At 41.9% G+C, this 13,457-nt stretch overlaps 1 protein-coding gene across 1 annotated transcript; it reads left to right on the forward strand.

The window, feature by feature from the left end:
• Positions 1-3,824: 3,824 nt before the first annotated feature.
• Positions 3,825-12,678, forward strand: PLP1 (proteolipid protein 1). The gene is made up of 8 exons (XM_054719187.1): positions 3,825-3,888; positions 4,141-4,147; positions 7,059-7,319; positions 8,321-8,477; positions 9,648-9,816; positions 10,277-10,350; positions 11,152-11,217; positions 12,595-12,678. The coding sequence occupies exons 1-8, from the start codon at positions 3,825-3,827 to the stop codon at positions 12,664-12,666; spliced, it is 870 nt and encodes a 289-aa protein (XP_054575162.1). The 3' UTR covers positions 12,667-12,678.
• Positions 12,679-13,457: the final 779 nt, after the last annotated feature.

Here is a 13,457-nt window from a genome sequence, read left to right on the forward strand (position 1 = left end):
ACGTGGACAGTTCCACAGGTCCTTAGAGAGAGTGCCCAGTGGGCTGGATGTGGTCATGTGTATTCCTACCCTCTCACTTCCTTCTACCTTCTCTTTTCCCCTGGTTTCTGGGCTCTGCTAATGGCCAGGTCAGCTGACATCCTGGCTCTTCTGGAGGCAACTGATTGTTGGGTACCCCTCAGATGTACTAAATAACTGCTTGCTTCATACAAAATTTGAACCAATTTGGCTATAGTGGGAAATTGGAGAACAAGGCAAGATGGATTCAGGATTGGCCATGGCCAAGGAGGTAAATCTTAAGTTCAGAAAATGAAAATAAAGTCTTCAATGACTTTACCATGGAAAATGGATATGAATAGGTGTGTGTGTATGTGTGTGTGAATGTATGAACATGTATGGTTGGCCATGTTTAGCAAATATCACAGCCTTAGCCTCCTGAAGGCATAGTCCAAACTCTAAATTCCTCTATGAAAAGGAGGCTTCTGGGACCTTAAGGCTCTGGTTGACTTGGTTGAGTACCAAGGGCTTCTACAGGTTTCATAAACAAAGAGAGAAGCTAGGAGGTCTTGTCTCTGGTAGTGTCTACTCTGAGCAAATTGTGACACAAGGTGCCACAGATACATGTAGACATTGCTTACAAGTGGCAAAAGCTTGAATGCAGCCTGCGTAAAATGAGAATCGATTGCTCTGTGTATTCACCATCTAATGTAGTATCCAGAAGATTCCAGCAACATCCAGGAAGATAGGTTTTCAACTCTATTAAGCTGTGTCAGCTTTTAAGTTATTGTATCCTGAAACATCAAGAGAGCTCTTTTCAGCATGTATTCAGGTAGGATTATTAAGAGGGCAGAGCACTGAATTAGACATCAATACAATCAAGTTTAAATCCCAGATCTGCCATGTATAAACTTCATGACCTTGGGTAGGTCATTGTGAATTAACACTTTTTCATCTGGAAAATGGGGATCACAATAACTGTTTTGTATACTTTCAAGGTTGTGAAAATCAAGTAATAATGATGTGAAAGTCCTTTGAAAATGGCCAAGCTGTATATCCATTATAAATCATGATGATACCCATTATTATACAATAGCTCATGTACAGGATGACTTATATTTTCCAAAGTGGTTCATTTTTCTTTTTCTGCTCTTGGTGCAGTTGAGTAAGAATCATTTGATCAATTGAATGTGGCCAGGTAAAAGGTGAATATTGAAGGTCAATTCTTGCCCAAGGTGATATTGAAAAACCTACCTGATATCATGGAAGCTGTTTGGGTTGGTTGTGATTTAAAAATGGAGAGGGAGTAAAGAAGGGTACTGAATATTACTTCCTCAGGGGATGAAAGTGTGTGGCTGTTTAATAATTTGGAAAGTAAATTGTTAAATTTACTTTGTCAGTGCCAGTAGATGAATTATATCATGAAATCTGTGGTTGGAAGGAACTTTAGAAGCTGTCCGAGCCAAATCTTAATGCAGTAGTTCCTTTTACAACAGCCAATTAAATATTCCCACAGCCTCTTCTTAATCACCTCCAGAAACAGTGACCTCACTACCTCAACCATATAGAATTCTGTAGGATTGGAAGCTTTCTTTCAAGATTAAGAGGAACACTGAATCCAGTAGTGTCTGCACAAAAGGTTTATGGGGGAAATGGTAGTTCTTTAAACCTTGTCCCAATTTTGGAGGAGGATGTTCCAAATGAATCTTTGAGATAACAATGGAACCAGAAAAGAGCCGAAGAGCAGTAGCTGATTATTCTCTGCTCAGTAATACAATGCCATTACTGAACAGCAAAACGTTGGCTACTGTACATCTGTTGTCTGAGAACAGTGGCTGTTACCCTGGTAACCAGACTGTGATGTTTCCCTCCAAAGGTGGCTGTTTGCTGAGCAGTGTAGTTTTGGCTGGCTCAGAGTGAGTGGGTGTAGCTCAAGCAAAAAGAGTTGAGCCAGAGCAGGGGTCCAGTTTTACAAAATGCCTGAAGACTAACTGAATCCCACCCTGATTCCAAGAATGCTACAAGAATTCCAGGAGCTAAAAAGAAACCAGATCCAAACCAGCATATTCACTTACTCTTCTTAGAGACACTTACTGAAATGATCACGGATAGCCTTACACACCCCACTCCTCACCTTGGCCCTACAGAGCCAGAGGAGCTCTTAGAGAGCCAGGCAGATGTAAAAATCTGCTCTGCTTCAAGGGGCTTTCATCCTGGCTCTGCACTAGGAAAGCCAGTTTACTCAACAGCCTGACAATTAGACCTATTCTTTCAAAGCTATCTAAGTAACAACAAGGCTCCAGAAACCCCTGGGAATTGGGTTGGAGGGGAAATAAGGTCTTCAAACCCATCAAGGCAGACCCCCCAGACAGTGGCATCTTTTTTCTCTTGTTGCTTTTTTGTGTAATGTCCTGAAGCCCTAAAAACTATCATCAGGGTATAGTTTTAATCTTGAAAGAAAGCAACAATAAAAACACCCTCCTTGCCTATAGAAATTCAGGTCCAGGGAAGATCTAGTCAGGATAGTGACATGATCAGGAAAGGTCACATCAGTAATGGCAGGCAAACAGAGCGGCTTTTCCTTCCTTTTCCACTGTCAGGGCCTAGCCAGTGCTAAACTTACATCAAAAGCTCAGCAAGTACTAATGGATTAATTCCTCCTTGGCTATTTTAAATGGTCCTAAGAGTGATCTCTTACTCTGTGCTGGCCTCTGAGCTCTCTTCCAGAATGGACTCTGAAAAAGAGTCAGTGATATCCCCAGGAAGACAACAGAGTTCCCCAGATCAGATTTGTAATACAACCAATAAGAGAGGAGAAATTAGTAGGAGACTGACCTAAGGAATAAGGTATGGAAATTGTAGTCTCTTAGCTTAGTGTCAGTTGCTTCTTTTTCACCTTTCCATATGTGGGCAAGTTGAAGACAGTGCATGGATAGAGTTTAACAATAAAGCTTCTATTCCAGCCTCCCAAAGTTTGGATATAAAAGGGTTGTGTGTGTGTGTGTGTGTGTGTGTGTGTGTGTGTGTGTGTGTGTGTGTGTGGAGCAGGGAGTATAGGAAACAAGGTGGTCCAGTTGCTGTTGCCATGGTAATAGTAATACCCGTTCAAAGAGGAGGCTGAGATTCCTTTTGATTTAACTCTGTCCATATGACTTGTCTATTTAGCAGGCTTGAATTGTCATGTCCCATGACTGTAGGGCCCTTTTCCAGCCTTTAAATGTGGTATAAGTGCTGATTTCACGTAGGAAAGACAAGATTACAGGCAGGGCCTTGTCTGACCAGGATAAGGCCAGAAGCAAAAGTCTTTGCCACTAGTACTTCCTGCTGATTGTTGCTTTATTCCTAGTACCCACCCCCCATCCCCATCCATCCCCAGTACCAGTCACGGCTGCTCTAGCATCTTGGCCCTGTCAACTGCTTATAGACCCTGATCAAGGAGGCCTCTGTTCACAGAGTGAGGTTAAGGGGTGGGCTCTGGGAGGAGGGTAAGTGCAGATTAGAGACCTAGGGAGATAGGGCCATTTTTTTACTCAATGAGCCTGCCTGTTGTTTAGTTCAATTGTATAGGGTTCTATCTCTCCCTTTGTCAGCTGGATTCAAGGAACAGGCTGAGCCTGTGTAAAGCACAATCGGTCTCTTTCTACCATCCCTTTCGATGAGGCCCTTCCTCTCCTCCCTTTGATGAGTTCCCAGATTCACACAGAATTACCATCATGGAGCTGGTCCTTGAGGCATGCCCAGGGCATGGGAAAGAAAGGAGGGTTTGGGAGCTCTTGGCTCCTGCTTAAAGAGACAGCATCAGGGTCAACACAGTCTCTTGGATGGACATGGACCTGAATAAGAGTCACAATAGTGCTGTCAACCTTTTTCAGTCTCCTGTGAAGAACATTGGTGAAAAGGGCTTGAAGTCCTATCACAGATTGATTATACTAGTTTTGGGAGTTTGCAGATAAATCTAGCTAACAATGAGTATTTCCCCTTTGCTTACATTTTGCCCACAGGGTTTGGTTATATACATTTTAACATAAGATGATAGGTAGCTTTGGTCTTTGATTCACAGACATATGTTTGTTTTCTCTAACAAGACTGAAAGGATATTGAAGAAAGTGACTGGGCCTTATAATTCCGTTTTGTGTCTCATAGGATCTAGGTAACTGCTAATGTGCTTAATGACTCTACTGAATCTACATAAACAGAAGTGAAAGGAAAACACTGGGTGTGGGTCATTGTTTTTCTCTATGACCTCTAGTCAAAACTAGTTGGTTTAATCGAACTGAGTTACATTGGATAATATTATTACTATATATTTTTATGCTAACTCTACTATGTTGCAGACTGTACTTAGCCTGGAAAATGTGAGACTGTCTCTTGAGAGAGATAAGGAACTTCTCCAGAATTCCTTACAGCCTTCCTGAATCACACCAATACCCTTCCAACCATGAAGGATTCTGAAATGGAGAGCCTATGGCTTTAGGCTCTTGTTCCCACATTCCCATGGACATTTCTTGGGCTGTGAAAAATGAAAGTGTACCAATGGACCCTTCTCAGAATATTTTGATTGTCAACTACTTTGATGAAGACACAATTTCTTGCATGTTCTGAGTTTTTCCAACTTGGAACCCAAAATTTGGTTTTCTTTCAATTGGACAGATTGACAAATTCTTCACTTCTGATTAACTTACATGCCCCCAGAACAAACACTTCATTTCAGTTGTGAAGAGATGGACATCTGATGCTTGTGCCAATATTGTTGAACTGTTTATCGCTCAACAGTGATAGATTTATCTAGGGCCATTTATATTTCTGACTCCATGTTAGAGACTCATTAAAACCTATGTCCTTCTTGCTCCTTGCTTTGAGTGCCAGTAGATCAGAAAAGGACTCACTAAGTTATTTGAGCTCTAAGAAAATAGATGAAAAATGGACGTGAAAAGGAAGAGTATCAGTTGGTGATTCAGAGTTGCTCCCAAGATTTAGCCTTTTATCACCCAATAAGAACAATATATATGATACTCTCTGGTTAGGTGGAGATGATCAAGGGATCAGACACACTGAAAAGGATTTTTCTTCATCTTTACAACACTGGAGTGGGCATTAGCTAAAACTTAGAGTGGAATTCTCTGGTTAGCAAGAGTTCAAGTTCTTTCATCCCTGATCATACCTGCACCACCATTTAGCCGTTCCCAGGGTGAAAAAGCTGGGGTGAGTGAGTGGGCACAGGATAGTCCACTTGCCAGGGTGGATGGCTCTCCTTACTCTAAACAAACAGTTCTGCCATTGTTCTCTGGGCATGACCCCCTCCCCACCCCCAGGCCTGTGGGCCCCTACAGAATACCAATGAGGCTCCTGAGATCTCTGGGAGAAACAAGGCTTCTTTGTTTGGGGGAGCTATGGAGGGCTCTGTCTAAGCCCTGACCCTGTGCTAGGGAGAGAGGGAACAGTGGGGTCACTGACCTTCCCCTCCCCCAAACCCAGGCTTCAGAGAACTTCTTTACTAGAAGAGTCTAAGAGTTTGAGGGTGGGGAAGACTTGGAGAGACAGAGAAGGAAGATGGCAGCACTGTTTACTTCCAAGCTCCTTTTCTTTTCTTTTTTTTTTTTTCAAGCTCCTTTTCTTGACTTATAATATGCATCTAGTATCTTAACCTGTTGTGAAATTTCTTGAACGTTTACTAAGAAAAATGATCAATTTCAAACGTCTTTTTCTTTTGGTATACACATGCATATGTTTTCATATTTGCATGTATGCATGTGTGTGTGTGTGTGTGTGTGTGTGTGTGTGTGTGTGTGTGTGTGTATGCCACAGGCTCACTTTGATGAGACATTTTTACCGGGCACTATTGTGAAATTCACGCTAAGTAAACTCTGCTTTCACTTATGGCATCACAGCTACATATTGCTTCCAATAGAGGCCAAGTTTTCTGACAACAATTCTTGGAAAAAAATTCAGTTCTGCTACAAATGTCAACTACTTACTTTGCTTGGCTTGAGCTTCCATGCTTAATCTCTGCTGTGATATATAAGAATCTTTGAGGAAGAGGCTCTTTGAGGACTAAGGAAGGGCTGTCATTTTAGGGGATGGTGGGTGTAGGACTCACTCATTTTGTGGCTCCGAGAACAAATAAATGCATCTATCTCAATTTTCCATGATAGAGATAATTTGGTCCTTCAGAAAATGTTCACATTGATGTAATTCTGCCATGAAAATCACCAGATGGCTAAGTACTCAGAGATAAAAAGAAGCTGTACTGGTATTAATAGGGTTGGGCAAAGGAGTCCTCTAGTTCCCGGTACCTTGGTGTAGACAAGTGAGCTTTGTATGAAAATCCAAACCTAAAAATTAATACAATTTACTTTCTTTTTGTAAGAAGTTCCAAAATGCTCTTATAAAATAGCACTTTTCAGCACACTTGCTGATTATTTGGGGGTATGTACTAGTATATATATACAAATAATTCATATATACATATATAAAAATGCAAAATAATTCATATATCACATATACATACTATATATATATATATATATATATATATATATATATATATAAAATCTGTGGGTATATTTGTATATTGTGTATGTATACATACAAAGAACTCTTTTCTAAAGAGATTAACATTTTTATTTCTTGTACCTTTTGGGGATCAGGCCAAGAGGCCAGAGGGAGCCATCCTCTACCAAACTCATTCTTCTCAGTAAACAAGATTCCCATATGACTGAATCTGTTGTTATGTCTTCACATCTCACATAACACCTAGCACAGTGCTAGGCACATAGTAGGTACTGCATAAGAGTCGATGGATGACTAAAACAAATAAGAATGATAAGACAGGAGAGAATGATTGCATAATCTCTCTGGCTTGCTACTTGAATTATTGATTATTAATACCCCCCCCCCCACACACACACACACAAATTCTGGGAATTAAAAGAAAGGACTTATTTTCAAGAATGGAACAAAGTATGGTTCTGGGGTCAGTCTCACATTCCAGAAACCTAAAGTTCTAGACTCTCCTGATTTTGGACTCTGGGGTGACACTTCATCCATGCATGCGAGCACAGGTCTGGCAGAGAGGTAAGAGTGGCATTACCTTCCTATTGTGCATTCCTGATTGTTTCCCCTTCTTCTTCCCCAGGTTTGTTAGAGTGCTGTGCAAGATGTCTCGTAGGGGCCCCCTTTGCCTCCCTGGTGGCCACTGGATTGTGTTTCTTTGGGGTGGCACTGTTCTGTGGTTGTGGACATGAAGCCCTCACTGGTACAGAAAAACTAATTGAGACCTATTTCTCCAAAAACTACCAGGACTATGAGTATCTTATCAATGTGTAAGTACCTGTCATTCCATAAAAACCCCTCTCTTTTTTCTCTCCATCTGGGAGATATAGAACTCATACTTAGTGACAAGTAGGGGATTGATGTGGCACTGGAAAGGATTCCTGAGTCTTTCCTCTGTGTGCAGATTTCACCTGTGCCACAACTCCACATCTGAGCCCCCAAATAAGGGAAAAGTGCCAAGTTCAGAAAGTAGGGGTCTACCTGCTAGCCCAGCTCCTACACCTTGTTTTCTTCCATGCATTCTAAATTTTGCTCAGTAGGGTTAACATTGACTGAGTTGGAGACTCCAAAGTGGTAGATATAGAGAACTCAGGGGGAGGTAAAATGACTGGACAAAGTAGGGCCACTGCTCTTGGTTTGATACCCCACTTGAGTCTGCACATACCCAGTCATAGCTTCTCTTATTCCTAGTACTAGTTAGACTCCTGTTTCCTCATCACTTTTTAAAATATATATATTTGTTTATTAATTTCAGAGAGGAAGGGAGTGAGAGAGAGATAGAAACATCAATGAAGAGAGAGAATCATTGATTGGCTGCCTCCTGCATGCCTCCCACTGGGGACCAAGCCTGTGACCTGGGCATGTGCCCTCAACCAGAGCCAAACCCGGGACCCTTCAGTCCGAAGACCAACGCTCTGTCCACTGAGCCAAACCAGCCAGGGCCCTCATCACTTTTCTTGTCCAACTCTTCTCTCTCTGAAGGAGCATCTTTAAAAGGTCAGGCAAAGGAGACTAGGGCTCTGGTTGTTCAGGTCATAGGGTGAGCAAGGTGTGGATTGAGGAGCAGGTGATTTTGGCTGCACATTCCCTATCTTCCTTTACTTCAATCCAGACAAGGTGGAAGCATGGAGATGGAGATTTGTGATCCCTCTAAAGACTCCCTACTCTTGTTTAAGTGCTCACTTAAATGTCCATCTCACTTATGCAGGAAGAGAACTGGTTCCTCAATTAATAAGATTTTCTGGTCTCATTTATCTATCTGTTAATGCAGGATCCATGCCTTCCAGTATGTCATCTATGGAACTGCCTCTTTCTTCTTCCTTTATGGGGCCCTCCTGCTGGCTGAGGGCTTCTACACCACCGGCGCAGTCAGGCAGATCTTTGGCGACTACAAGACCACCATCTGCGGCAAGGGCCTCAGTGCAACGGTAACAGGGGGCCAGAAGGGGAGGGGTTCCAGAGGCCAACATCAAGCTCATTCTTTGGAGCGGGTGTGTCATTGTTTGGGAAAATGGCTAGGACATCCCGACAAGGTGATCATCCTCAGGATTTTGTGGCAATAACAAGGGGTGGGGGACAATTGGGCGTGAGTCTGTGGCCTCACCCTCACCCAAGACTGGGCCCTTTCCAGGTGCCTAGCCTTTTAGTGAGGAAGTGATGGCTACAGCCGAACGAGGTCAGGAAGAACGTGGTGCCCAGCTGGCTTAGCTTCACCTTTGAAAAGTTCCCTAGAAAATTTCATCTCAAAATGAAAAGCATGAGTTTTGTGTGATACTTTGTATAATCAGACCATTTCTAAGCCATCTATTGATCCCTTAACTCCCCTCCTAGGAGGGACCACAACAAGAGATCTGACTGCCCAAGAATCTAAAATGCTACCCATAGGACTGAAATGTAGGTAGCTAATCTTGGAGGATGGATCATGGAAATTAAATAATTGACTCCAAGGTGGAATTCACAATATTCTGGGATCCTATACTGTTGAAGGTCCCAGGGGAACTAGGACAAATTTACATATTTACTGCTTCATCTTTGACTGGGGGCTATCCATGTTTCTACTGAGGCACACATTGGTTTTCAGCCTCTAGAGTTAAAGGTTCCTTTTGGGGCTAAACATCTGTGGGTTGTGGTGGTCTTTTATGGCCAGCAGTTGGCTTAGAAAGGTGTCGGTTTTTTAATCTGAAATTTAAATCTCCTATTGGCTTTGTTTAATGACTAGGGATCAAAAGTTCTGTGACAAGAAACATTTTCTCAGCTCAGCCTAAGGCAAGAAATGGCACGACTTTCTTTCAAGATCTTTTTTGATTTTTTCACACCTTATCTGCCCAACAAATCTCCTGAAACCTCTCTAACCCAGGGATCCTTCTCACTCCAATCCCCACCCATTCCTGCCACCCTCTGTCACACCCAGGGCCAGTTCTCTAGTAGATACTGCCAATGACATTTGGCAAAGATGCCCTGCTTACTAATTTCATATGGTGGAGATCTCTGGAATTTGGTTCCATTTCTGGCACATACCACTCCAGGATCTCCCAGTTTGTGTTTCAATGTCTACAGGCTAATGCTCATTTCTAATCACACCATGTTAATTGTTTTAGTTTGTTGGCATCACCTATGCCCTGACCATTGTGTGGCTACTGGTGTTTGCCTGTTCTGCTGTGCCTGTGTACATTTACTTCAACACCTGGACCACCTGCCAGTCTATTGCCTTCCCCAGCAAGACCTCTGCCAGTATAGGCAGTCTCTGTGCTGATGCCAGAATGTATGGTGAGTTAGTGCATGGGTGTCTTGGCTTCTCAATCCTCTTATGGAAGCATATTAATTTAGTTCTTTATTTGGGGTAAGGAGGGTGATAGTTATGGGGGAAAATAAGAGGGATGCCTAGACCTTAGTTTATTAAGCCCTTGCCACTCAAACTGGAGAGATTTCTTCCCTTCGAAAGAAACTTCTTGGAAGGGGGCGGGATTTCTTGACTGTACACACTGCTCTACCCTATTTGACTGCTGTTCCCAGTAGTACATTTCAATAACAAATATAAGATTTCACAATTGTTCAATACCACCTTCTATTTTTTGGTAAATCCTTAGAAAAGAGAATCCTGATTGTTAGTAGGATCGAATTTTCAGCCAGGATGATTAAAGTTGTAAGAAAGACTCCGAAGGAAAGTAGCCATGTAGCCCTACAAATCCATGAAGCTCACCTTAGTTGATTTGTGTATTTTACTTAGGTGTTCTCCCATGGAATGCTTTCCCTGGCAAGGTGTGTGGCTCTAACCTTCTGTCCATCTGCAAAACAGCTGAGGTGAGTGAGCCATTTGGGTTACTTACAGTGGAATGGCTAGTACCATACAAGTTCCTTCCCATGGCCTTTAATTTTAAGGACCACAGTTTCTCTTTGCTCGATTTTGAGTTGGCAGATGGTTTTCTACAAAATATTGATTTAGTGTGCCTGAGCCAATGAGCATAGATAGTAAAATATGTATGTTCCCTAGAGCTGTATAGAATGCCATTCATTTCAAGAGTTCGTGCCTTAAAAGAGAAATTTGTAGCTTTAGGTATAGATAGAGCTTAATGGTAAAATCCTCCAAGTGGAAATTTTTATTCTTTTAGTTAAAAACCTTATGAAGAAAATGGGTTGTGCACAGCAATATTCATGGGTTTTACAAAAACACTTTCAGTTTGGAATTTCTCAATCTCCAATGTGAAGTAAAAACAGTGCATTTGAAGAAGGAAAACATTGTATTGAGACAGGATATTGTACACAAATGAATCAAAGGATTAAAAGTAATCCTGAGGAAGAAGGCGGTGAATAATTTCTTTGAAAACAAGACATTGATTTTAAATTTTGGGACCCTGGGCACAATTATAAGAAACCAGTTGATTAAAATATTTTATGTGTATTTTTTGAGTATTCTGTGTTCTGAGTATTATGATGTACATATAGGAACGGAAGGCTTACACTCAAGGAAGTGACAACTTAGAGATGCATAATTAGCACACAGAAAGATATCAGCATTTATTCAGAAAGCTGTGTTTATGATATACAGCAGAGCATATTTTTACTGTTGAAAGAAATAGTTCTTCCTTTTGCATTTTATTGTAGTTCCAAATGACCTTCCACCTGTTTATTGCTGCATTTGTGGGGGCTGCAGCCACACTGGTTTCACTGGTAAGTTGCCTTTGGATTATCTTGGCCAATAAGTGGTCCTGGGATAGCTGGTGTTCAGCTATGCTGCAAGGCAAAAAGGTAGACTCCTTCTAACCTTGAAATTCTGGAGAGAAGCTACTGGGAAGAGACAGCAAAGTATAGAGACTGTATACCTCTATTTTGGCTGGCAGGGCATAAAAACTTCAGAAATTAGGCAGGGACAAGAAAAGTGGTATGAGGAAAGAGGAGGTAAGAGATTAATAGACAAGAATGATAATATTTGGCATTTACAGAGCATGTAATATTGCCAAATGCTTTGCAATCCTACATTACAGTTAATTCCCAACACATCCTGGTCAGATCAGTTTCAAGAACACTGAAATATTACTAAACATAGTATTCCAAAGCTTGGAATTCTATATACTGTAAATATGACTCTATCTTGTACACTTTCCAAGGGATTTAGTTACTCTCCTGAAAATATGGGAAGGACTCCCTAACAGTATGAGAACTGTTATTGCTATAATGTGATTCTATGTCCCAAGTTCCGTTGTTGGTGTTACAACACAGTGTCAATGTAGTGCATTCATGGTTCACATTAAAAGCCTAGGGCAATGAAGGGTGAGGCAAATTTATCTGAAGTCATTGAATAAGTGGTGAATATGCAACGATAAGCTCACAGAACTCCTGGCCCTTACTGCTGAGGTTTTTATAAAGTCTAGTTGGTTCTCATTTTGTAAAATAAAGTGATGCACTGGAGGGCTGTGTTGCACAGTGTGGCTGTGTGTCTGCAGCAAGCACTCTATGATTCCAGGTCACTCAGACATGAAAGTAAGATGATGGCAGACATACATATCATTTACGTTTCCCTCAGGAAAAGTCAGTGCTAGGCCAAGCATAGTATGGAATAAATCAGGTCGAGTTGGTTCTCTGGACCTGGGGCATTGGAAGAAAATGTTTCAGAAAGGACTTCTAGTCAGGTATATAGGACAAAAACCTGGGACATGCTGCATTTTATAGGACAGGGATTTTTCCTTTATTTAGCTATGACTTTATTTCATCACTTCTTTTTAAAAAATGTATTTCAATTGATTTTAGAGAGGAAGGGAGAGGGAGAGAGAGATAGAAACATCAATAATGAGAGAGAATCATCAATAATAAGAGAGAATCACTGATCGGCTGACTCCTGCACGCCCCCCACTGGGGATCTAGTCCACAACTAAGGCATGTGCCCTGACCGGGAATCGAACCCATGACCTCCTGGTTTATATGTTGACAGTCAACCATTGAGCCACCATGGCTGTGCTGTTTCATCACTTCTTCATTCCCAAAAGGACTGGAGGAGAGAGAAAGTTTCCTTTTCTACTCTTACTCATATTCTCTCTCTGTTCCTTACAGCTCACCTTCATGATTGCTGCCACTTACAACTTTGCTGTCCTTAAACTCATGGGCCGAGGCACCAAGTTCTGATCGCCTGTAGAAACTTCCCTTTTTCTAACAGCAAGGCTCTAACCACACAGCCTACAGTGCTGCGTCTCCCATGTTAACTCTTTGCCTTTACCACTGACTGGCCCTCTTCTTACTTGATGAGTGTAACAAGAAAGGAGAGTCTTGTGGTGATTGATGTCTCTCTGTGGACTCTCCCCTCTTATGTTCCTCTTTTAGTCATTTTGCTTCACAGCTGTTTCCTGCTAGAATTGGGAAATGCTTAAGATGGCGACTCCACCACTACAAGTCACAAAGAAACAGAGGCTCTACTTCAACTTACAAGCATCTCCTGAGGACCAGGGAGTGTTTTCTTCTCAAAGGGCACTTCCACTGATGGAAACAAAGTGGAAAGAAAGATGCTCAAGTAGAGAGAAGGAATGTACCTGGCCCCATTATCATCTATAGGGACCAAATATATTCTCCTTGGTGTGCAAAACAGAGAGCTCAGTCCTGTCTCCCTATTACCACTGAAATTAGAAGGAAAAAAAAAGAATGCCAGTAAAACAATAAGAGCATTTGCCCAAATCTACCTATTGCAGCTGGGAGAAGGGGGTCAAAGCAAGGATCTTTCACCCATAGAAAGAGAGCACTGACCCCAATGGCGAAGGACTATTTAAGCCCTAACTCAGCCAACCTTACTTACAGCATAAAGGAGCATAGTCTCTGTGTAGACAGAGGGGGCACCTTGCCTTACACCTCGTTAAAGAAGAGAAACAGGGTGTTGTCAGCATTTTCTCATTCCCTTCTCCTTGAGAACAGCTACCATGACAACC

This window comes from Eptesicus fuscus, chromosome 1 (genome assembly GCF_027574615.1).
Source record: "Eptesicus fuscus isolate TK198812 chromosome 1, DD_ASM_mEF_20220401, whole genome shotgun sequence".
Lineage (NCBI taxonomy): Eukaryota > Metazoa > Chordata > Mammalia > Chiroptera > Vespertilionidae > Eptesicus > Eptesicus fuscus.